General features: G+C 39.6%; 2 protein-coding genes across 3 annotated transcripts in view; both read left to right on the top strand.

The window, feature by feature from the left end:
- Window positions 1-5,694, top strand: part of GMCL1 (germ cell-less, spermatogenesis associated 1) — a 49,271-nt gene extending 43,577 nt beyond the window's left edge. The window contains exon 15 of the mRNA XM_021088403.1: window positions 3,548-5,694. Coding sequence (XP_020944062.1) covers window positions 3,548-3,676 — 129 coding nt within the window. The 3' untranslated portion in view covers window positions 3,677-5,694. The remainder of the gene's footprint in view (window positions 1-3,547) is intronic.
- SNRNP27 (small nuclear ribonucleoprotein U4/U6.U5 subunit 27) lies at window positions 10,097-19,993 on the top strand. 2 transcript variants are annotated; one of them, XR_302386.3, is made up of 7 exons: window positions 10,097-10,219; window positions 11,162-11,282; window positions 13,003-13,115; window positions 14,199-14,278; window positions 18,382-18,446; window positions 19,585-19,753; window positions 19,836-19,992. XR_302386.3 is itself a non-coding variant. In XM_003481192.4 (6 exons), exons 1-6 carry the CDS (start codon window positions 10,186-10,188, stop codon window positions 19,637-19,639), a joined length of 468 nt encoding a protein of 155 aa, XP_003481240.1. In that variant the 5' UTR covers window positions 10,097-10,185; the 3' UTR covers window positions 19,640-19,993. The 2 variants fall into 2 exon arrangements, 1 of the variants encoding a protein (XP_003481240.1); XM_003481192.4 differs by having other exon boundaries at window positions 19,585-19,993.

Here is a 25,654-nt window from a genome sequence, read left to right as displayed (position 1 = left end):
TGATGTTTGTTGTTTTTTTCCTTTTTTTCACTGTCATAGAAAATGTAAATAGGAGTTCCTGTTGTGGCTCAGCGGTTAACGAATCCAACTATGAACCATGAGGTTGCGGGTTCGATCCCTTGCCTTGCTCAGTGGGTTAAGGATCTGGCGTTGCCGTGAGCTGTGATGTAGGTTGCAGATGCGGCTGTGATGTAGGTTGCAGATGCGGCGTTGCCGTGAGCTGTGATGTAGGTTGCAGAGCTGTGGCTCTGGCGTAGGCCAGTAGTTGCAGCTCCAATTTGACCCCTAGCCTGGGAACCTCCATATGCCATGGAAGCGGCCCAAGAAATGGCAAAAAGACAAAAAAAAAAAAAAAAGAAAAGAAAATGTAAATATATCTTTGAGTTCTTTTGTGGCACAGCAGGATACTTAACCTGCTGTTGTTACTGCAGCAGCTTGGGTTCGATTCCTGGCCTAGGAACTTGTACATGCCATGCCAAAAAAAAAAAAAAAAGTACATATATCTTTGTATATTTTTCTGATTTTTTTTTCTTTTTTTTTTGGTCTTTTTATGGCCACATACACGGCATATGGAAGTTCTCAGGCTAGGAATCAAATCAGAGCTACAGCCACCAGCCTATGCCACAGCAACACCAGACCTGAGCCATGTCTGCGACCTACACCACAGCTCACTGCAATTTGCCGGATCCTTAGCCCACTGAGTGAGGCCAGGGATCAAAGCCCCCTCCTCATGGATACTGGTTGGGTTCTTAACCCACTGGGCCATAACAGGAACTCCCTGATTTATTTTTTAAAGATGAATTCCAAGAAGTGGTGTATACATTTTCTAATGGCCAAATTGCCCTCCAGAAATACCATCTAACTTAAACTCCCTCCAGTAGTATGGGAGAGTATATGCAACACTGTGTATTACTATCCTTTCTTTCTCCCAGTACAATAAGTAGAAACAAATCATGTTTTAATTTTCCTTTTTTTTTTTTTTTTTTTGTCTTTTTGCTTTATCTAAGGCCACTTCCCACGGCATATGGAGGTTCCGAGGCTAGGGGTCTAATCAGAGCTGTAGTCACTGGCCTACACCACAGCCACAGCAACGTGGGATCCAAGCCGCGTCTGTGACCTACACCAGAGATCACGCCAACGCCGGATCCTTAACCCACTGAGCAAGGCCAGGGATCGAACCCGCAACCTCATGGTTCCTAGTTGGATTCGTTAACCACTGCGCCACAATGGGAACTCCTTAATTTTCATCTTTTGGTTTCTGATATGGTCGGGTTTTTTATTATACTTATTAAATATATATAAATTGATAATTCTGCTTTTTAATTAACAAGGGTATTTTTCTTATTAATTTTATGTATTAAGAATAATAACATTTGGGAATTCTCTTGTGGCTCAGCAGGTTAAGGATCCAGCATTGTCACTGCTGTGGCTCTGGTTATAACTGGCAGAAATTCTATCCCTGGCCCGGGAACTTCTGTATGCTGTGTGTACAGCCAAAAACAAAAAGAAACCAAAAACAAAACAAAGAAAAGAATAATAATAATAACATTTGTGATATGCTGTACTTTTCCCATTTTGGTCATTTGTCTTTCAACCTTCATGAAACAATCTGTCTCTCCTTTTAATGAATTCTTCTTTTGATGTGGTAGATGTGATATTTAGGCCTTCTAACTGGGATTACATAAACAGCCATTTGGGCTTTTTTCTACTTTTTATTTAATTTTTTCATTGGAGTATTTTGCTGATACAAATGAAATGTATCAGATATATCAATGTATTAGAAATGCCATTTTTATCATATACTAAGTCCTTGTATACTTGGTTTTATTTCTGTTAAGTTTACTAATTTTATTGTGGAGACAATCAGTAATACTTTGTTTTAATTAGACTTTATTTATTTATTTGGCTGCACCCACAGCATGCAAAAGTTCCCGGGGACATGAACCTGAACTACAGTGCTGACAATGCTGGATGGATCCCACTGAGCCACCAGGGAACTTTTAGACTCACTTTGTTTTTATTTTTATTTTTTGGCTTTTTAAGGCCTTACCCGTGGCATATGGAAGTTCCCAGGTTGGGGGTCAAATCAGAGCTGCAGCCACTGGCCTAGCCATAGCCACAGCAACACTGGATCCGAGCCACATCTGAGACTCACACCAATGCTGGATCCTTAACCCACTGAGCAAGGCCAGGGATCAAACTCAAGTCCTCATGAATACTAGTCAAATTTGTTTACTGCTGAGCCATGATGGAAACTCTTAGACTCACTTTAAAAAAAGAATTTTAATACCAGTAATGGAAACTCATCTTCATCAAGCTCATCTTCTCAAAAAAAAATCCCTGGGTTCTTTGTGCATGATTATTCTTCTGTATGAGGTAAAGAATCATTTTCTCAAGTTTCCTTTCAAAAAATCCTATGAGGGTTTTGCTATATATTGGGAGGGTTTTTTTTGTTGCTGTTGTTTTCTTTCATTTTGTCTTTTTAGGGCCACACCTGTGGCGTATGGAAGCTCCCAGGCTAGGGGTTGAATCAGAGCCGTAGCTGCCAGCCTACGCCACAGCCACAGCAATTGAGATTCTCAACCCACTGAGCAAGGCCAGGGATCAAACAAACCCACATCTTCATAGAGACATCAGGTCCTTAACCTGCTGAGCCACAACAGGAACCCCTGTATACTGTTAAATACAGAGTAATTTGTGGGAAATTGATATCTTCCCTTCTACAGTATGATATTTTCTACATTTAGTCAGGTCTCTTAAGTCTCTAAAATTTAGTGTTCCCCCATATTATTCCTGTGTTTCCTGGAAGTATAATGCTAAGTATTTTATATTTTAATTGTTCATATGAAATGAATCTTTTCGTAATAGTTTTTGATGACATATTAAGAAGGCTAGTGATTTTTATATATTTATTTTAAAACTCATCTTACAGGACTCTACCAACTAGATTTGCATTATAAAAGGATCTCCAGAAATGTGTAAGAAGGATTAGACACATGCTAATGGCGAGAAGAGTTTAGAAGCTATTGCTATAATCCAAATCAGAAATGATGAGAACCTTAACTTAAGGAAGGTAGCAGTAGAGATGCAGAAATGTTGATGGGTTCTAGAAATAAAGGGGTGCAATTGAAAGAATATGGTGCACAAGTATGAGTGGGGGTGAGGAAGATAGTCAGCAATAGTACCTGATTTTCTAACTTGGGCACCTTGATTTACAGTAGCAATTTTTCCTGCTATTTGAATTATAGGAACAACTATGAATGAGCCCTCTTTGTGCTCTATTGTCTCATTTAATCCTCAGTGTAATCCTGTGAGGTGGGTACTCTTAATGTCTCCTTTTACAGTGAAGAAGCTGCAGTTAATAAGTTCAGTAACTTGCCAAAAACCACACAGTTAGTGGGTGGGAGTTTGGAGGTTTGAGCAGTGACTCTGAGACTCCAGATGCAAGCTTTGAACCACCATACTAACCTTCATTTCAACAGCTTAGGTCTTTGTTTTATTTTTATAATATTACTATTACCATTAAAGCTATAAATTTGTTTTATAGGAACAAGTAGTGATGAACTTGGACAGCAGGCTTCTGATCTTCCCTTTATATATCTGTTGTAACTTCCTGTATATATCGCCTGAAAAAAGAACTGAAAATAATCGTCATCCAGAAAATCCAGAAAACTGAGGATCCCATCAGTTGGAAGCAGTAGCACTTTGAAAACTTGTTTGGCCAGCTTTAATTTAATGGCCCTACTGATATTCACATCTAAGGTGACTAATAATGACAAAGGCCTTATGAACTGTGCAGATAATACAGAAGACTATTCTGATCATCATTACATTTCTATGCATATGTGAAAAAACATTTTAAAGCCAAGAAAATGTCTGTCAAACCATTTCTGTTATAAAGATGTTGTTGATTCATGCTTTTTAATTTGACATCAGTAGAAAATTGCTGTAGGTAAATTTCACAATTCTCTGCAACCAAATATAGGTTTAATTTTTAGCTTGAACTTTGATCCTCCTACCTAATGTTAGTAAACTTCAGTTATCCATCTATAAGTTTTATTTTTATTTGGTTTAAAAAATGCTAAAGGAGTAATTTGGCCAATTATAAATACTGTTTCAATTAGTGCATTTAAAGCTGTCCTTTAATTTTTTTCAACTGCTCTTTATGATTCCTCCTCCTAGTCCAATATTCTTCTAATCTATATATGTTTTTAATCATTAAATTTTTTTTCACAGTTTTGAAGACTAAGCTGAGGAACTTTTTATTTAACTTAAGCATTTCCATACTATTGTATTTTGCTTTTTATTTAGCTTTCTTAGGATTTTAACAACAAAAAAATCAGCTTCAGACTTTCAAATGCACTTGGGAGTGGTGGTGCCGGGAATCTGAGGATATTCTTTTGCCTTACATGGCCTTTTCTTTGACATTCTGTACAATTTTATTATAAGGTCATAGATTATTTATGGACCAGATATTATACTTTAAACATTTCCATATTCTATGATCTTTAGAATTATTTATGTTCAAATTTTAGTTGGGAATCCTATTTTCTACTTAAGCTCAGGACTCTATAACCTCTGAATTGAGTGCCTTTAAGTTATACATGCTATTAGAAATCTCATAGTAAATGTAAATAAGGTTGGAGGATATCATACAGAAGCTGATAATAAAGCATTAATGTACAAATAGAACTTATTTTTATCAAAATGAGGTGTACATTTGTCATGATTTATATATGTTGACTGCTTCTGTTTATTGCTATTTCAAAAATAGCCATGCTCATTATCTTTCAAGTCATAGTGCTTTTTGTGGTTAATGTCTATTTTTAGTATGTTTTAAGAATTGGAAATACCTTTATGTATCTGTACAAGTAAGAAATACCCATTTGGAAAAAGAATAAATAAGCTATTATATAAAATGAAGGAAAAAAAGCCTTGGTGGAAGCCAGAAATTTTTTTCAATTTAGATTTTTGTTCCAATTAGATTTAGCTTTTATAATTTATTGCTAGTTTTTCTTCCCTTGTGATACGTCCACAGATTCATAAGTCACTTTTGTCCTTTCAAAATTCATCCTCATGGGGAATTTAAAGGAAGCTTTTGAATGTCTCCCTTATCTCCACCCCCAGAACTGTAGTTTAGGTGTTTTAATACAATAATTTGGCTTATCAAGAGGCTGCATTTCTTGTTTTTGTATTTGGCTATAATTATATCTCTTTCAAGAGATGCTTTTGTTTTTTTACTGTCTTACTATAACATCAGAGATTCCTTACCTTTACGTATTTAAAGATATAAATACCAATCTTAAATTGAATTATTTGAATAATTGAAGTTTTACAAACCTTGGGAGTAAAGATAAAATTCGAGTATATTAGTAAAAAATTACTTCATTTCACTTATATGAGTCAATCAAATTGGAATTACATATGGTTCCTGTCCATTGATTCTTTCCTTGGCCACGTTGCTTATGTCATTCATAAAATAATTATTTCTTCAGTCACAAGTAAGCTGTGTTCTCATTGGAGAAATTGATAATTGTCAGCTAGTACTTCACATTGATAGTAAAGATCGGCTTTTGTTTTCTTACCAAACACTTTAATGTTTGCATACTTTTCATTCTTTTTACTTGGAATATTTTCAATAAAGTATTAAAATTGCCAGCTAAAGTATCATAAACCATTACATATGAAAACTTTTGTGTTTGTCACCTTTTGCCTTATAATGTTCGCCAAGCCTTTTTTTAAGCCTGCAGAGGCTAGAAAACAATATTTACCCTCTAGTAATTACTTGGCTATCAGTAAAGAAGAGGTCCTTAAGAGAAAATGTTCTAAATGCAAAATTATGAAAGATGGATGTAAGTGTACCTTTTTTTTTTTTTCTTAAATAGATCTAGCTTGAAATTTAGCAATGTAGGCAAAATTAAATGAACAATGGCAGTCATTAGCTTTTTTACCAAGTGTATAGCAGCCAGCACTATCACATTTCAGTCTTTCAGTAGGATTGATTACCATCATTAATTAATAGTTCACAACATCAAATGCAAAAATAGGGTTACCAAGAGTAACTGTGGTTATCTAAAGTTAGATAAAATTTCAAATTTACTTCCTTAATCGCATTAGACACACTGTAAGTGCTTAGTTAACCACAAGGTATCTAATGGCTATTGTACTAGGGCCAGTATAGAATATTTCCATCATTACAGAAAGTTCTTTCTGAATGCAGTTGATCTAGGATATTAGACTGCCTGTGTTGAAACTATGTTGGAAGTTTTATTCCCTTAAAGATGAACCTGTGTAAAAAATGGAAAGGATAATAGAGCCAGGGGTGCAAATGATAGTCACTTAGCTGAAACAGTATGTCGAATCATAAGGTCAAGCAATGTGTACCTAAATTACTTGACTACATTAAAAAACAAAAGTCATAGTACCACTTCCTCCCAACCACAGAGTTTGTGATTCTTCCCAAGGTCCATGGTACAGGGATGCAAAAGCAAAAAAATCCTAAAACATCATCAGTCAGTGTTAACTAGTGATAAGACTACATCTAATTAGGTGGAGAAATTATGGACTCAACAGCATGCATCCATTTGCAATGATAAAGTAGGATAGTTTTATAAAATCTGGTGATTTTATATGAAGTAGGACTAGCAACAGTAAAACATTTAACCAAGGCTGGAAATAGTACATTTGCAGGAATCACAGGTGGTTAATGTTAATTCTTATGTTAAACATATACATACTTTACAATTTGCCTTTATTGAAAAATTGCTGTCTGGTTGGAGAGGGAACTTGTAAGCAAGTGTGATCGCAAATGTTGATGGTACCCCAGCCCTACCCCAACTCAGAATCCACTAAAGTGGCCATTAAAATGAGGGAACATCAAACCTTGTATTGGAAACAGGATTTTTCTTCTAGATACAGGGCTAAAAGTATACAGTGCTGGATAATCTACATCCTAGTAAGAAAGCAACTTGATCACTAAATAAAGAAGCCCTCACAGAAGTTCCCACTGGCACAGCAGGTTAAGGATCCGGTGTCTTGTGGCTCAGGTCGCTGCTGAGGCATGGGTTCAGTCTCTGGCCAAGGAGTTTCCACTTGTAATGGGTGCAGCCAAAAAAAAAAAAAGGCGGGGGAAGCCCTGACAGAACACATCCCACATCTTTAAGGGGAGGAGCTACTTGGAGACAGCATTTCTTTTCCCAGCTATGGTTAATCTTAGGGCTGTCCCTTTAGGAGACTTACCCCTTTGTTTTTTCTTTCTCTTCTGTACTTTTTTCTCCCCCCCCAATACTGACCCATTCACACCAATAGTTACATGTGCTTAAGTTTCTCCCATCTTCAAAAAGCCTTACACATTTACCTCTACTACTGCTGTATTTTGCCCTGCATAAAGCCAAACTTCTCAAGATGGTTCTGCATATTCTGTTTTCACTGCAAAAGCCTTTCACAATTCAACTCCACTAAAACTTCCTGAGTCAAAAAGTTCGTTGCTAATGCCTTTATATTAGATGTTTTTTTTTGTTTGTTTCATTTAAAATTAACCACTTTGCTCTCCTTAAAAAGCAGCCTTCTCTTGAAGTTCCTGTCATGGCTCAGTGGAAACAAATTTGACTGACATTCATGAGGCCACAGGTTTGATCCCTGGCTTTGCTCAGTGAGTTAAGTATCCGATGTTGGTGTGAGGCCAGCAGCTGTAGGTCTGATTTGACTCCTAGACTGGGAACCTCCATGTGCCACAGGTGTGGCCCTAAAAAGACAAAAAAGCCTTCTCTTAAAACTTCTCTGATACCACACTTAATGGGTTTTCCTTCTGTTTCTCTGACTATTCCTTAGTCTCCTTTTAGGATTCTTCCTTTGTCTCCAGGCCCTTTTCTCTCCTTAGTCTCCCTTGGGTGGTTTCATGTACTCTTGTGGCTTCAAATGAACTTCTGTATTCTGATGATTTTTTTTTTTTTTCTCTGTAGTTACAACGTATGTTACCAGAAGGGGGACACTTTCCAGGGCTGGAGAGTGAGCTCTTGTATAATACTTGATATGAATTGTCCTAGGAGTCACATGTTTTGACAAACCAAAAGACTTCATTGGAAAGGGGTAGTCAAATGGGAGCAGCAGGTGTAAGGGAACTCGGGATCTGCTCTGCCATATAGCTCACAGTCTCAGGTTTCATGGAAGTTGGGTTGGTTTCCAGGTTGCCTCTGGCCCATCAACCTGCTTGTGCCTATAATTTGATCCAACTCAAGGCCCTTCCTGGTGGCGTGTCAGTCAAGATGGATTCCAGCATGAAGGTTTCTAGGAGGTTGGCTGGACACATTATGGGCTGGCATCTCCTTCCTCCTTACGGCCCTTCCTGAATTCTCCTAGTTAGTTTTTGGCCACAGCACCTTGTTACTAATTGGGACCTCCTGTTGTAAGACACCTCATGCAAAAGATTATCATTCCTGGCCAAGGGCGGATGGTTTCAGTCAGTGGTTCCCTAATGCCTAGATCTTTCTTCCAGGCACATCTACTTGGCATCTCCTTTTTGGTATTCAAAGGGGCACGTCCAGATCTGAACATAGCTCCTTTCTCCAAATGTATATGCCTTATTTTAGTAAATGATGCTGCCATCTACCCAGTTTCACAAACCAGAAACCCGGACATTATGCTTGAATCCTAATTCCTTCATCCTCTGCATCAAAAAATGACCAAGTTTTCCCAGTTTTACCAATTATTTCTCAAATTCAGCCATTTTCCACCTTACCAATTGGTACCATTTTAGTACAGGCCACTGTAATTTCCAATATAGATTATTGTACCTTCTTCCCTATGTGTTTTCCCCTCTAGTGAAAACTCCACATTACACAAAGTATCCTCTGAATAAACTCAGTTGTGATTCCCTCTCATCCTCAAAACCCTTAAAAGGCTCTCAATTGCTTTTGCCTCAGGGTAATTCTTTACCGTAGCTCACGAGGCTTCTAGCCTCTACCTTTCCCTCCTTGCTCCCTAGGTAGCTGCCATACTTTAGTTCTTTACTTTCAGCCTGTCCTCTCCCTTGCCTCTTGCCCTGGCACCTGCAATCTCTGCCTGGATAATCTTACACCTGTCCCCACCACAGAAGTCACCCCATTTTACCTGACTAATTGGTATTTCAACCTTAAGGTCTTGTTTGAACATCATTTCCCCCTGGAAACTTTTCTTGACAACCCTCCCCCTCAAAGCAGGTACCCCTATTATGTACACATAATATCTTGATCAGCCCCATCAATGCATCTTGACACTATACTTGTTTGTATCCCTCACTTGACTGCACCCTAGTCAAGAGCTGACTTGTGTCTTTTGCACTGATTAATACTCTGGTACATAGGTGTGTAATATTTGTATGAATAATTTTATTAATCATACCTTTTTAATTTTTTTCTGGTGTTTTGTCATCTAGGGCATTGCTGAGACTGCCCTTCCTGGGGCCAGCTAATTCCCAGAGACAGCAAAAGATTTCCTTCTGACCGTGCCTTTCATATGCAGACTAGCCAGTGGAAAGCCTGTACTCAGCAACCCACCTTCCCTGCCAAACTCGGGAGTATAGGCATCGGACAGCCCCTACATCCCAAGGCCCGCTGAAATTATTCAAATTAGTAATCGTAAACCTGTTTAGCTAACATGCCTGCCTCTGCTATTCCTTCCCACAAAACTCAATAAAAGCTCTCACCCATGTTTTCTTTCCCTTTGCTTCTCTGCCACCTGATCCACCCTAGTGTTTCCCCGTGTGGACTTAAACTGTTTGTACGTGCAATATTTAGAATTGGTCTGATATGAAATATGCATGTGGACAAGACAGTTGCAAAGGAAAATGAGGGAAAATGAGGTCTGTGTTAGTGTGGTTTATATACAGCCCTTCCCAGACATTTCTGTAACAGCATCAGGTAGCATAGTTTAAGGCCCACAGAGAAGATGGGGAAGCCACCGCGAAAAGGGGGGTTGGAGGGAGAGAGATGCCAACTCTGTTCTCAACTGAATCCCTACACTGTGAGAGGGAGCGTCGCGGCGTAGCCGCTAGAGTCACAACAAGCTCACTACCGCCTCCAGGCTTTAGAAACCGGAACCCTGGCGAGTCGTTTGTCGTTTTCCAGTCGGCGGTGAAAGGTCAGTTCCGGGCCCCCCGGAAGTTGCAAAGTCGTTTCCGGGGCGGTGTGAGGTGGAAGAGGACTCCGAATGGGTCGCAGCCGCAGCCGCTCTCCGCGGAGGGGTAAGTCCAGAAGCACTTTTTAGGATCTGGGGCTCCGCTGGAGACCTGTTCCCCCTTTCCCCCCAGTTTAGGGGCAGCAGAGGAGGCGACCCTTTCTTCCTGAGGAGAAGAGCGGAGGTAGATGGGGGAACGAAGACCCGGGCCCTACACGCTTCAACCCTCCGGTTTGAAGGCAGTTTTATTCCAAAGTTAGGGTTTGGCCGAGACTTTGTCAGCCTCGTACAGTAACCTTTATTGTCGTGTGGCTGGGGCATTTAGAATCAGACCATGTTTCCCTTGATTTGTAAGTGGCCGAATGCAAACCGTCCAATCTTCCTGTGTCCGAATTCCAGTAATAATTAGACATGGGGGTGGGGTGGGTGGGTAACACTATTTTTAAAAACTGCCGTGAAAATTGATGACACACTCCGTAACACTCAGCGTATGGTAACCGCCAGGTTCTTCGATGCTCAGTGTTTCCTTTCCAGTTTATAGGGAAATCGTTGTTTGGGAGTTTTTGTGCAGGGAGCTCACTTCGTAATGTCTTCTGGCCCCCGTCCCCACAAAGGGGTAGAGAAGCCGAGACTTCGATCGGGAGATCTCACTTAGGCCCTTGGCTCTGTCCCCTTGTTCAACTAATCAGATTTGATCTTAAAAGTTAACATGATCTCAATCTGAATTGAGAACTCCTGTTTTTAAGTGTAGAATACACACCAGATTTCCTTGATTTAGTGCAGGGAAAAAATATAAAATATCTAATATTTCTTTGTAACAGTACATGTAAATGATAATAGTTTGACTATATTGTGTTAAATATATACTGTTAAAATTAATTTTGTCAGTGTCTTTTTTACTTTTTTAATGTGACAACTAAAAGTGGCTCACATGATAGTTCCGTTGGATGACGCAGCTATAGGTGTTTGAAGTAATTTTTGACTCTGCAATTTTGTGTGTTTGTGTTAGAGCGTAGGAGATCCCGGTCCACATCCCGGGAGAGAGAACGCAGGCGCCGAGAAAGGTCCCGGTCCCGCGAGCGAGATCGGAGAAGGAGCCGCTCTCGTTCCCCCCACAGAAGACGTTCCAGGTAAGTGCAGAAAATTATCAGAAGTTTTACCGCAAGTCTCACGCAACTGCGTAAGTATTCACTGCCCTTAACTTTGTTTGTATCACTTATAAAGGGACTTAATTTCCTGAAATGAAGGGAACTTCATCCTATGAGGTTTATTCTAAACCTCACAATCCCATTTGTAAAATGGGGGGGGGGATAACATTCCACATAGTAGAGTTGCCTTGAGGAGTAAATGAGAAAAAATAGACTAAAAGCACATAGCAAGCACTTAGCTTGGCAAGAGTAAGAGATGTGTTTGTCCTTTAATCTTATTTTTTATTAACTTTTCGTGATAATGGTTTATTCAATTATGTAATCAAGAATTGTGAGAGGAGTTCCGTCGTGGCGCAGTGGTTAACGAATCCGACTAGGAACCATGAGGTTGCGGGTTCGGTCCCTGCCCTTACTCAGTGGGTTGACGATCCGGCATTGCAGTGAGCTGTGGTGTAGGTTGCAGGCACGGCTCGGATCCCAAGTTGCTGTGGCTCTGGCGTAGGCCGGTGGCTATAGCTCCGATTCGACCCCTAGCCTGGGAACCTCCATATGCCGCGGAGCAGCCCAAGAAATAGCAACAACAACAACAAAAAAAAAAGAAAAAAAAAAAAAGAATTGTGAGAGCTGAAGTTCCTCTTGTGATGCAGTGGAAATGAAAGGAATCCAACTAGGAACCACGAGGTTTCGGGTTTGATCCCTGGCCTTGCTCAGTGGGTTAAGGATCTGGCGTTGCCAATGAGCTGTGGTGTAGTTTGCAGTTGTGGCTCGTATCGGATGTTGTGGTGTAGGCGGGCAGCCATAGCTCTGATTGGATCCCTAGCCTGGGAACCTCCACATGCCACAGGGTGCAGCCCTAAAAAGCCAAAAAAAAAAAAAGAATGTGAGAGCTTGGATGAAACTTAGAAATGGATTCTGATTTTTTTTTTTTTTTTTGTCTTTTCTAGGGCCACTTCCCAAAGCATATGGAGGTTCCCAGGCAAGGGGTCAAATTGGAGCTGTAGCCACTGGCCTACACCAGAGCCACAGCAACTCGGGATCCGAGAGCCGCGTCTGCGACCACAGCTCACGGCAACGCTGGATCCTTAACCCACTGAGCAAGGCCAGGGATCAAACCCGCAACCTCATGGTTCCTAGTCGGATTCGTTAACCACTGAGCCAGGACAGGAACTCTAGGAATCTGATTCTTAAGATCAGGAAAAAAATACTTTTTGTGTGTTTGTGTGCAATTGTTAGAAACAGTTAATTTTTTCTGCCTCGCAAAAAATTTTTTTAGCCTAGCTATACTGAGTGTAATTGATGTTAACCAGTAAATAATTTTGTTAACAGTCAAGCTCTAGGCAGAACCTTCTTCCTCATCCTGCTTTGGGGAGCAAATTTCCTGCTCTGGAGAGCCTTTACTTTTCAGGTATTCATGTATTCTGTGCTCATCAGCACAAGCCACATCTGCACCTTACACCACAGCTCATGGCAATGCTGGATCCTTAACCCACTGAGCGAGGCCAGGGATCAAACTTGCGTCCTCATGGATATTAGTAAGATTCATTTCCACTGAGCCATGACAGGAACTCTAAGAAAATGTATAGAGACTCTTTTGTCTATTAATAAAAATATTAAATACAAAAGGGCAGAAATACTGCTTTACTTGAGAAACTTACTTACAAGTATGTCTCTGCTTCTGACATCTTTATCTGTTAAATATTAGGTCTCCAAGGCGACATAGATCCACATCTCCCTCCCCTTCTCGACTGAAAGAAAGAAGAGACGAAGAAAAGAAAGAAACAAAAGAAATAAAGAGCAAAGAACGTCAGATTACTGGTAACAATTTTAGATAAATTACTGTAGGAAAGGTATAGCCTTTTATAGATAACTTCAGTTGTGATAAAATTATAAAAGTATAATTTTGGAACACTATTTTTTATGTTTCATTGCATGTGGTTTTGAGTTTTTTTTAAGAGAGAATTGTTAAAAGTTAAACAGTGTCCTTTTTTTTTTGTAATTTTTTTTTTTTTCTTTTTAGGGCTATACCTGCAGCATATGGAAGTTCCCAGGCTAGGGGCCAGATTGGAGTTGCAGCGGCTGGCTTACGCCACAGCCACAGCAACTCCAGATCCAAGCCACATCTGCGACCTACGCCAAAGCTCACAGCAATGCTGATCCTTAACCCACTGAGCAAGGCCAGGGATTGAACCTGAGTCTTCATGGATGCTAGTCAGATTCTTAACATGCTGAGCCATAATGGGAACTCCAAGATTTTGTTTCAGTTGTACTTTAGTTGTTGGTTATCTGATGTTCCTGACACAGGAAGGACAGTTAAAAACATGAGCATATTCTGTTTTGAAAGTACCTTGAAGATTAGTGTCCTGTCTGATATTAAAGGTAGTCCTGGAGTTCCCATTGTGGCTCAGCGGTTAATAAACCCAACTAGTATCCATGAGGATGTGAGTTCTATCCCTGGCCTCTCTCAGTGGGTTAAGGATCTGGCATTGCCATGAGCTATGGGGTAGGTTGGAGACAAAGCTCGGATCCTGAGTTGCTGTGGCTGTGGCGTAGGCTGGTGGCTACAGCTCTGATTAGACCCCTAACCTGGGAACCTCCATATGCTGTGGGTGTTGCCCTAAAAATATAAATAAATAACATAAAGGTGGTCCTGCCTAAAGGCTCCAAGCATATCCTTTTAAGCAGTCTCTTACAATAGAGGATAGAGAGCATAATACTTTCTTGCACCTTAAATTATATTCTATCCAAATTGAAGAGTTTAATTAAAACTCAAGTCTTTAGATAATTGTCTAGTGTAGTCTCTGCTGGTAAGCTGGAACGACTGTTAATCTATTGTTGCCTCTGTTTTTATATATATATAATGATAGAGTTTAAAATTTTATCACTTTTTTTTTTTTGTAGAGGAAGACTTAGAGGGCAAAACAGAGGAAGAAATAGAAATGATGAAGTTAATGGGATTTGCCTCCTTTGACTCTACAAAAGTAAGTAAAACGTGTAGCCACTTAGGTAGTCTTACTTGAATTAATGTATTATGACTATCCCATTTTTCCTTGTTCTTTTACTGTCACTTGTAATTTCTTCCACTGCTACAAGTTTATTCCATTAGAAGATAGTAACAATTTGTGTGAAGAATACATGAAAGCAAAGAGAAGGAAATGGTAAACTGCCATTGGAATTCAGGGAGTATTTGCCTGGGATGTTTGCACTAGATTTTTAAGGGCCAGTAGAGGTGATCAGGAGAAAGATCATTTGAAGTAGAGGGAAAACCTTCTAAAGATGTCATGTAGGCATGAAGGAGCAATAGCATGGCGTATTGTGGGGATTTCAAATTCATGGACTTGTAAAAGGTTGTTGATGGGCTGTGACTATGACTGTGAATAAGGCTGGAAATAAAGGCGGAAACAACTGACCAAAGGCTTTTGATACCCTTAGACGTGCTTAGGAATTTAGAGTTGATTATATATTTGATTTATTTATTTTATTTATTTGCTTTAGTGGTACACGTAGAAGTTTACAGGCCAGGGATTGAACCCTTGCCATGGCAGTGACAATGCCAGATCCTTAACCACTTGGCCACCAGGGAACTCCTAGAATTGATTCTTAAGATGATAAGAGAAAGTAATGGTTTTTAAGCAAGGGAGTAACAGATTAAATGTGTGTTTTAGAAAAATGACCTGGGGCATCATGGAGGACACATGGGAGGCTGGGAGAACTGCTCAGTCAGAACCATGCAGTGAAAGATATAATGAAGGCCTGAACTTCGAAGGGGGCTGCAATATTGAGAACCATTCAGGAGCCAGTTGGTGGTGGGAGTGAGGTTGAGTAGTCAGGTGATGACTCTGAGGTGTCAAGCCGATAGCGTTAACTGAGAAAGGATTATAGGAAGGGGCAGTGCTGTGAGACAGAAATGAAATGCAGCTGCCAAATAAAGATGTGTGGCCTAGCTGCATACTTCTCGCATTGCTGGAAGAGGGCCTGATTGGAGAGTGAGAGCTCTCTAGCCCAGGTCTTCATATTGAAGAGAATAAGGAAGTGGGGCAGGGAAGGGGGAGGAATCGTGGAGAAGGAGATGAAGAGAGGGCTGGGATGGGAGGGAGGAAGGCAGGTGGAAGAGAGAAATAGGGCAAAAGGGGAGATGAGGGGGAGAGGAAATTGAATGAAGGGAGAAGGGAGGATAGAGAGAGGAAGCTAATAAGGATAGACAGGGAGAGGGTGTGTGGAGAGGGAGAACATGTATTTCTAAAACTCTCTTACAGAATTTTAAGTCCTTTTCATTTTGCAAGTGGGAAATTGAAATTTTTTAGGGAAGTTGTCAAAAATAATCCACTTCCCCTGATCTTGTATTCCATTAAATGTAAATGGAGTGGGATAATCTCAGATGCTATTAGAGTTTCTTTCTAACTGATGTGATTATGTAGAGCTCCTATGGTTTTTTCTTAAAATGTCAGTGTATAACCTAAGAAGGAGTACTAGAGGGATTGGGGTTTTAAGGCGAGAACATTAAGAGTGAGCTCTTGTTCTCACAAATGGTTATGTGAACCCCATTTTAGAGCTTCATGCAGTTTATCAAGTTTTTTTCCTTGAATATACTGAATCTTTGTTATTACAAAGACTATTTTATAAGTGAACTGGTTTATTAATACATATATTGGATGAATGAAGATATTTCTGAATAAGACAACTAAATGTTACTATTTTTGGAAGACTAGGAAAGAATTCTTACTAGAATTAGAATTTTGGGGGGACAGCTACAAGGATGTTAATTTAATTCAAATGCATTTGGCTCCATGACTATCAGAAAGTCTCAGCCCATTTATATTTTACAGTAATGTGTATCTTGTGATATTTCATCATTAATCTGTATTGGAACCTCTTCATATGCCAGTGTAGTCACTTATTTTCTCTCCCATTTTAACATTCTAGCAAGTTTCAAAGCTTGGTTATATTTATTAATGGGTAATTTTCTTTTCCAACATGCAAATGAGAATAGAGCACTCTGCAAATTCAAAATCAGCAAGCCATCAGTAATTGAAAAAAGATTTATATCATTTACTTTTTTTCCAAGCCAGTCTTTCCAGAACATGCCTACCTCCTACTATTGGGAGGTCAAAATAATACACCTTAAGTAATTCACCTAGTATTTTCCCTGCCCTAAAAGATAGGAATAGAAAAGGAAGACCAGATATATATTTTTTTCATTCAGCTTCAAGTATGTACCTCATCTGTGTATGCCAGTGGATAAGAATCCTTTTCTCCCCCATCAAACAAATGTGCCACACAGATAGGGTACACGCCCGTGAGTAATGGGGCCGGTCACGTGTGTGCCTGCATATTGGCATTAACTGGTGATGTTCATACATTTAGTCATTTTCTAAGCACCTGTAAGTGCAGTGGCCTAGGATTTGAGAATGCAAAAGTTACTCGCATCCGTATCCCTCCACATGAGTTTGTAGTCTCAGGAAATAATATCATGTATATACATCATGATAATGCGGGGTAGGAAATGGAGGCTGTTTTGAGGACAGCACAGTTAACATTCTGTGAGAGTTAAAGAAGAAGGCACTTCCTGGCAGCGGATTATTTGAACTGGGCCTTGAAGGATGGATAAGAACCAGTTGGTTGAAGGTTGGATGGGGGTTGGGAAAGCAGTTCGGGCATGAGGAACAGAAAGTGGTGAGTTCCCCTTGTGGCTCCGCAGAAATGAACCTTGACAGGTATCCAAGAGGATTAGGTTCAATCCTTGGTCTTGCTCAGTGGGTTAAGGATCCAGCGTTACCTTGAGCTGTGGTATAGGTTGCAGATTCGTATCGGATCCAGCGTTGCTTGGCTGTGTGTGGCTGGCAGCTTCGGCTGTGATTTGACCCCTAGCCTGAGAATTTCCTTATGCTGCACCTGTGGCCCTAAAAGAGGAGAGAAAAAAAAAAATGAGTTGATTTGGATGAATCATAAGATCCATAGAGGGAGTTCCGCTGTGGCACAGTGGGTTAAAGGATCCATTGCTGCCGCAGCCATGGCATAAGGAAAAAAAAAAAAAAAAAAAAAAAAAAAAACCCATAAAGGAATTAATGAAAAAGTCCAAGATGCACGTAATACAACATTAACATCTGTTATTCTGTATTCTGACTCTTGATTTAAAAATCAAAATTGCAAGGCCTGGGCCAGAAATGGGATTTAGATGTAAATGGTGACTGATTTGAGAATGCATTGAGCTAAGGTCCCAAGTTAAATTTTTATGAATGTGAATTTTCTAGAAAAAATATCTATAACTTATATTTGGTTTTGAAGATCTCTTTGATCAGAAAAGGTGAGGATCTGCTACCCTATTTCCCTGCATGGCTGTACATAATATATGTACCATGAGTGTTTGTTGGTTTCAATATTGGTTTAATTGCTTGTATGTAACTATGAAAATGTGAACAGAGAGTTATAACACTTGGGAGTTCATTGGGGTCTGAAAATTCTTTCACTCATTGGGCTACCTCATTCTTTTTTTTGTCTTTTTAGGGCTGTACCCTCAACATATAGAAGTTCCCAGGCTAGGGGTCCAATCAGAGCTACAGCTGGAGGCCTACGTCCCAGCCACAGCAACGCAGGATCGTTACCCATTGAGCAAGGCCAGGGATCGAACCCACATCCTCATGGATATTAGTCCCGGATTCATTGCCACTGCGCCACGACAGGAAACTCCTCACTCATTGGGCTATCTCATTCTTAAATAAATGTTGCATTTTATTTTATTTTATTTTAGAGCCACACCTGAGGCCTACGGAAGTTCCCAGGCTAGGGGTCCATGCCACAGCCGAGGCAACACCAGATCGAGTTGGATCTGTGACCTACACCGCACCTCACAGCAACGCCTTGGCAATGCCAGATCCTTAACCCACTGAGTGGGATCAGGGATTGAATTTGCTCTTCATAGATTCTAGTCGGGTTCGTTACGGCTAAGCCACAACAGGAACTCCTGAATCTTACCATTTAAATGTATCTATAGGACCCAGCTTTTTGATCAGGACATTTACTATATCCTTTCTCTTGTTTGTTTGTTTTGTTTTTTTTTTGGTTTTTGTTTCTTATTTTTCTCTAGGGAAAAAAGGTGGATGGCTCTGTAAATGCCTATGCCATAAATGTGTCTCAGAAGAGGAAGTATAGGTATGCAAAGTTGCCATTATTATGTTTGAACTAACATAAATTATATACTTGGGAAAGAATTTGTGACGGGATAATCATATTTGTATGAAATGTAGCAGTTTTCCATACAGTCCCTTATTAATAGTTTCCATACTATTCCTTGTTGTTGCTTTCTTTCTTTGTGGCCACCCTGCAGCCTATGGAGTTCCTGGGCCAAGGGTCTGATTTGAGGTGCAGTTGTGACCTATGCCGAAGCTATGGCAACACCAGATTCTTTAATCCACTGTGCTGGGCCAGAGATTGAACCTTCGTCCTGTTGCTGCAGAGATGCTGCTGATCCTGTTGCACCGCAACTCCTGTCCTTGTTTTAATCTTGCTTATATTCTGATGTTTTTCAAATTTACATGTGAACTAATAACTATTGTAGGACAGGGTGGTTGGCTTAAATGTTTTAGGGCTGTAGGTACTTCTTTCTTTAAAATAGCATAACCTCAAGTCTTTAGGCTTTACTTTCATTATAATTACAGGTTTTAAAATGAATTCTTCCTGAATTACTTATCTAGATTGATTGTGTAAGGATTTTTTAAATGTAAATATCCTTCTGTTTAGGTATAGGTGTATTTTATTAATACCACAGAAGAAACCAATCCATACTTGAAATCTCACTGAATGAACCAAAAAGTCAAGACATCAACATTGCCTTTCTCTACTTTTATCACTGACAAAAGACTAATATTCCAATTAATTTGAACATCAGTAGTGTGATTTGAGACTGCTGTGAGTAAAGGTACCAGAATCATCAGCAGTCTGTTGTACATTTACCTTCAAATAAGGTCCTTAAGGGAAGAACTAATATATAGTGTGAAATCAAATTTGCTTGATGAATACCTATTTTGAAACTTTTCTCTTGCCTTAAACTAGCTAAAATAATACCATTTTCACTTGTATGTTTTTTTATCTATAGAATCTTCCCAAATAATTTTGAAAGTGTATTTCCATACTTCTGTTTGGATTTTAACTTTGAATATTTTTTGCCCTAGACTTTGCCATTTAAAAAATGGTTTATAGGTTTCTGAAGCATTGTCAATTATTGGCTTTTTTAATAAGAATGAAGAGGTTTTTTTTAAAATAAACAATAAATTTTCTTTTTTCATCATAGGCAGTACATGAATCGAAAAGGTGGATTTAACAGACCTTTGGATTTCATTGCATGAGAATTGGAATGTTGAAGAATGATGTTTTCCCCTCATCTTGATCAGAGCTGTGGATTTTGTATTTTGTATTTAATGTGCATCAAAAACAGGATCACAGTCCTTCCTCCTTGTAAAGTAAGAAAATTTTATTTATGATGTGTGTAGTTCACTTACCCTGCCTCAAAAAAAGGTTAAATATTACATTTTTTTCCTTTAGGAAATACCATTTGGGGCAGTCATCAACCCCATTTTTTTGTCCTTATTCCTATGGAAGCTGTATATGTTCTCTTCTTGGATGCTCCTTAGGACTTTTTAAAACACATGAAAGTAATTTGGAAGTAAGTTTCTCAAATAAAGCAATATTTCTACCCTTTTGTATTTAATATTTTTATTACTAGATAAAAGAGTCTCTTTACATTTTTTTGGAGTTCCCAGCATGGCTCAGTGGACATGAACCTAATATCCATGAGGACACAAGTTTGATCCCTGACCTCACTTAGTGGGGTAAGGATCCAGCATTGCCATGATCTGTGGTGTAGGTTGCAGACTGGCTCGGATCTGGCATGGCTGTGACGTAGGCCAGTGGCTACAGCTCCAATTCAGCCCCTAGCCTGGGATCCTCCATATGCCATGGGTGCGGCCCTAAAAGACAAAATTAAATAAATAAATATACATTTGATTTTTTCATACATAAGACTTAGATATCATGATTCTTCATAGTTTAAAAATTAGAAGAATGAAAAATTATAACTGGATTTTTGTGTCTTTGTTTTTTGCCCTCCACATACCATTTATTTTCTCAATGGAAAAGCAATACATGCTTGTTACCAAAAAAAAAAAAAAAATTGGGAAGAGTCAGAAATTAAAAAAAAAAAAAAAAAAAAATCGCTGTACTCTACCCGCAGAATGTTAACATTTTGGTATCTGTGTTTTCCAGGCTTCTGTGGCCAAAGAGATCAGAATGTTTATGCTGCTCTCTTTTTCTAATCCTTATTCTCCCATGTACTGTGAACATTTTTTAAATGCTCTTATAAATTCTTTGGAAACTCAGCTTTTATATAGCTGCTTGGTTATACCATAATTTATTAATTAATCATTCATTGGTGAATACTGACTTATCTCCCATGACTTGCTGTTATAATTAAAACTGAGTAGATTATTTCAGGGATAAAAAAAAAAAAGTGGAGTTCCCGTCATGGCACAGTGGTTAACGAATCCGACTAGGAACCATGAGGTTGCGGGTTCGGTCCCTGCCCTTGCTAAGTGGGTTTAAGGATCCAGCATTGCCGTGAGCTGTGGTGTAGATCACAGACACGGCTCGGATCCCACGTTGCTGTGGCTCTGGCATAGGCTGGTGGCTGCAGCTCCGATTCGACCCCTAGCCTGGGAACCTCCATATGCCGCGGGAGCGGCCCAAGAAATAGCAAAAACAAACAAACCAAAAAAAAAGTGAATAGTTTCCCTGTTACATATTTCTTTTTGTACTTGTTGCCTCATGTTAGTTCTTGGATGTGCATTGCTGGGTGAGGTAAAGTGTGCGAGTTTATTCTTCGTGTGCATGTTTTAAGGCTTTTAAGGTGTGTGTGTGTGGCTAGAGAGGTGACAGCCAAGTCTCACCAGTGAAGCATGAGCATTCCCATTTCATATACATGTTCCAGTCTTGAGTGTAATCTTTTTTTTTTTTTTAAGTTTCTGATGGGTAAAATGATAGTATTTGGTTTTGTTTAATTTATTTAAAAAAATTTTTTATTATAGCTGATTTACAATATTCTGTCAATTTATGCTTGCTTCTTATTTCTAAGGAAAGTGAACATTTTAAGAATGTGTTAGCCATGCGTATTTCTTTTGTGAGGAACTAATTCCATACCTTGGCTCCATTTGTCTTTTGGTAAGCTTTTCTTTTTCTTATTTGAAAGAAGCTCTTTTTATAGTGATCATAATGCCATTACCCATTCTGTTTTTCATATTTCATTAATAATTTGAGCCTTTGTGGTTAGATTTTAATTTTTTTTTTCAGTAATACAAACACGTGGAACAGTATAGACAGCACAAATGGGTAAATAGTGATGAGCTAATTGTGTATCTTTTCAGAGATGTTTCATATATACACAAGCATGTTATTGCTCAAATATGAGCAAACTCTATAGACTGTTTTGCACCTGTGTTTTTTACTTATTGCTACATTTTATGACTTTCTTATTAGTATAAGTAATAGTGCCTTTTTTTTTTTTAAGTCCCACACCTGTGGCATGTGGAAGTTCCCAGGCCAGGGATTGAATCCCAGCTGCAGCATCGGATCCTTAACCCACTGCACCCCAGTGGAATTCTGCTTTTTTTTTTAAGGCCAGCAATTATAGTTCATTATAGGATGGACTATATTTTAACTAATTCCGCATTGTTAGACATTCAAGTTCTTTCTAATGCTTTGCCATTAAAAAAATATGTATGTAATCAAAGCTACAGCTGCCAGCCAAGCCACAGCCATGGCAACACCAGATCCTAGACCCACTGAGCAAGGCCGGGGATCAAACCCACACCCTCATGGATACTAGTTGGATTCATTTCTGCTGCACCACAATGGGAACTTCTGTAATCGCTATTCTTATATGTACATAATTTCACAAGTGTCTTTAGCTGGATTTTTAAATCCTTACTGCATCTGGGAAATTTGACCACCTATTAGAATTTTTTAAAAGCTTTCCTGGCTAATTAGTCCCCTGTGAAGAAAATAATAGTAGTATGACTGCATTGCATAATACAGTGTATAGAGCACCTTGGTTCATTTAATCCTTATAATACTATTATCTCCATTCCCACATGAGAAACCTGAGGCTGCTCAGACCTTAGGGGCAGAAATTATTAGTGTTTTATGCAGTTTCTATTATGACTCAGCGGAAACGAACCTGACGAGGATGCTGGTTCAGTCCCTGGCCTCACTCAGTGGATCAAGGATCCAGCATTGCTGTGAGCTGTGGTTTAGGTCGCAGGTGTGGCTTGGATCCTGCGTTGCTGTGGCTGTGGTGTAGGCCGGCAGCTGTAGCTCCAACTCGACCCCTAACCTGGGAACTTCCATATGCCACAGGTGCAGCCCTAAAAAGCAAAGAGCAAAAGGAAATCATTAGTGTTTATCTACCTACTGTCTCCATACTTAAATATTTAAATACGCTACATCAACTGCACAAATTCTAGTAACCATTGCACAGGTGTCATTTTGCTTAGACTTTTTGCCAGTTGAGCTAAATAGAATCCCTTATCCCCTCCTTTCTGTAAAGGTACTGTCTGTCTGTAAATTGTTTATACGACAGGGACTGCTTCTGACCACATTTGTGTACATCTAAGGGAAAGCAGACCCAATTGTTGTCTAATAAGAAGCTAAAACTTCTGAGATGAAATAATATGCCCAAAATCGAATTATAGGTTTTTGGATTGTTATCTTAGTGTAATGTTAGTAGAGATTTGACTTGAGATCCTCAAGGCAGCATACTTTGTAAAGAAATAACCTGAGAACATCAGATAGGTCAGTAGGTTCACCCTCTGTGAGCTAACACCAAAGATATGGCAGTGGAAATCTTTAAAAATCCAGAGAGACGATACCTCTGATCTGAAGAGAAGTCTTGGTTTGAAGGAACTTTCATCCATCAGGTCATCTGATTCTGGAAGAATAACAAAGCTGGAGCATCCTTGTCTTCCTCTAACAAGCTGCGCCAAGATTTGCTAAATCTTCGAAGTATCTAAAGATTAGAGCGCTCCAGGGCCCAATCCCCAGATGCTCCAGTCTCTCTGGTGAGTCATCCATTCACATAGCTTCATACATCTTCTGCCGTGGCTCTCCAATGTATACGTCTAGCCTGACCATTTCACTGAATTCCAGGCTTGTATATGGGCTTGCATTATTAGGCACCTCAAATTTAAGATTAATTGAACTCTCATTTCCCTGCCCAGTCTTCTTTTCTGAGGCTTCCCCATCTCATTAAGCAACCCCTCTGTTTACGCCTTGGCCAAGACCAAAATCCTTAGGGTCTTCCTTGACACCTCACTTTTTTCTGTGCCCCACATTTGGTTCATGAGAAATCCCTTTAGCTCTAACCTCAGAGTATAATTTGAATCCAACCACTTTTTTTCCCCAGATCTATTGCATTATTGTTGACATAAACAATTTTAAGATATTAAAGTGTTCATTGTGGTGATTCGATGTACATTGAATCTGACCACTTTTCACCATCCACACTACAGCCATCTGTCTTGCCTGGACCATTATGATAACCCCCAGTAGGTTTCCTTCCTTCTCTTACCACCTCAGGTGATGCCCCACCTAGCAGCAGAGTGAACCTTTAAAAATGTCCGTCTAGTCACATTGCTCCTGGCTTCAGGGCTTTTCTATCATTTAGAGTGAAGTCCAGTCCTTAGTGTGGTGTACGTGTCTGTGAAGTTTGAACCCCAGTTTCCTGCAGCATCTGCCCCTGGCTGCTGCTTTCAGCCACGCTGCTTGCCTCCTTGCTGTTCCCTGAGAACAGATGTGTATCCACCTCAACCGTCTTCCTCCTTGCTTTTCTTCCTGGAATGTTCGTCCCCCTCCCCCTAACTCAGATTTACATGGGTAGCTTCTTTATGTTTTTCAGGTTGCTGCTCAAAATAAGGTCATTCCTGACCACCTTATCCAAAATAGCAGCCCCTTGTCCTCTCCAACCTTACACCCTGTTTTACTGTTTTTTCAGCATTTAAAAAATTGAAATAAAATTTGCCCTTTTAAAGTATACCATTTCAGTGGTTTTAGTATACTTACAGAGCTATTTATCACTACTATCTAATTCTAAAATACTTTCATCATCCCCAAAGAAACCCCACACTCATTAATAGTCACCCCCCCATCCACCTCTACCTCCATCCCAGAAACCACTAAATGTACTTCTGTCTCTAAATGTGGCTCTTCTGGCCCTTTTTATGTAAGTGGACATTTCATATGGATGGAATCACACAATACGTGGCCTGTTGTATGTGGCTGTTTTCACTCAGCATAATGTTTTCAAGGTTTTTCATGTTGTAGTGAGTGTCAGGCCTCTATCCCTTTTCACGGCTAGTAATCTGTTGTGTGGATATATCACATTTTTATTTATAATTCATCATTTGATGGGATTTTGGGTGGTTCTACTTTTTGGCTGTTATGAATATTGCTGAAATAAGTTTTTGTATGAATATGTTTTCAATCCTCTTGGGTACATAACTAGGAGTGGCATTACTAGGTCATATAAGTCAACTATATGCGAAACTTTTTTTTTCTTTTTTGTTTTTTTAGGGCCATACCCACGGCCTATGGAAGTTTCCAGGCTAGGGGTCGAATTGGAGCTGTAGCCGCTGGCCTACGCAAGATCCACAGCAACACAGGATCCGAGCCACATCTGCAACCTATACCAGAGCTCATGGCAACGCCAGATCCTTAACCCATTGAGCAAGGCCAGGGATCGAACCAAGTTCTCATGGATACTAGTTGAATTCTTACCACTGAGCCACTACAGGACTCCTATGCTAAACTTTTGAGGCATCGTCAACTCTTTTCCGGAGGAACCGCAGTATTTTACGTTCCTACCAGCAATGTGTGAGGGTTCCCGTTTCTCCACATGCTCTGTGCAGGTTCCTTTTCTGTACAGCTTATCACTGCCTGACACACTGTATTCATTTATTACTGTCTGGTTCTTCCACTAGACTTTGAGCTTTGCAAAGTAGGGTTTCTGTCTCGTTTGCTGCCGTAGCCCCAGCACCTCAGGGTGCCTGACACAGAGTAAAGCACTCATAAGTACCTGTGGAATTCATGGATACAATTCAGTAACTTTTTTTTTTTTCACTTAACCACTTCCCTTGGTTTTTAAGTTAACCTTTAGCTACCCAACTAATACATGAACACATTTTTCCTACAAAAATTATAAAACATGACCGCTGATCCCCTTTGAACAGTCCTAGTTCATTGTGAATCCTTCGCAGTGTTTCCTTGCAGACCCTTGTTCATCTATGTATGTAACAGCTAGTGTTGTAAATGAAAAT

The sequence above is a fragment of the Sus scrofa genome, chromosome 3 (assembly GCF_000003025.6).
Source record: "Sus scrofa isolate TJ Tabasco breed Duroc chromosome 3, Sscrofa11.1, whole genome shotgun sequence".
Taxonomy (NCBI): Eukaryota; Metazoa; Chordata; class Mammalia; order Artiodactyla; family Suidae; genus Sus; species Sus scrofa.
The sequence above is the reverse complement of the archived record's forward strand: the minus strand, read 5'-3'. Positions and strand labels throughout refer to the sequence as shown.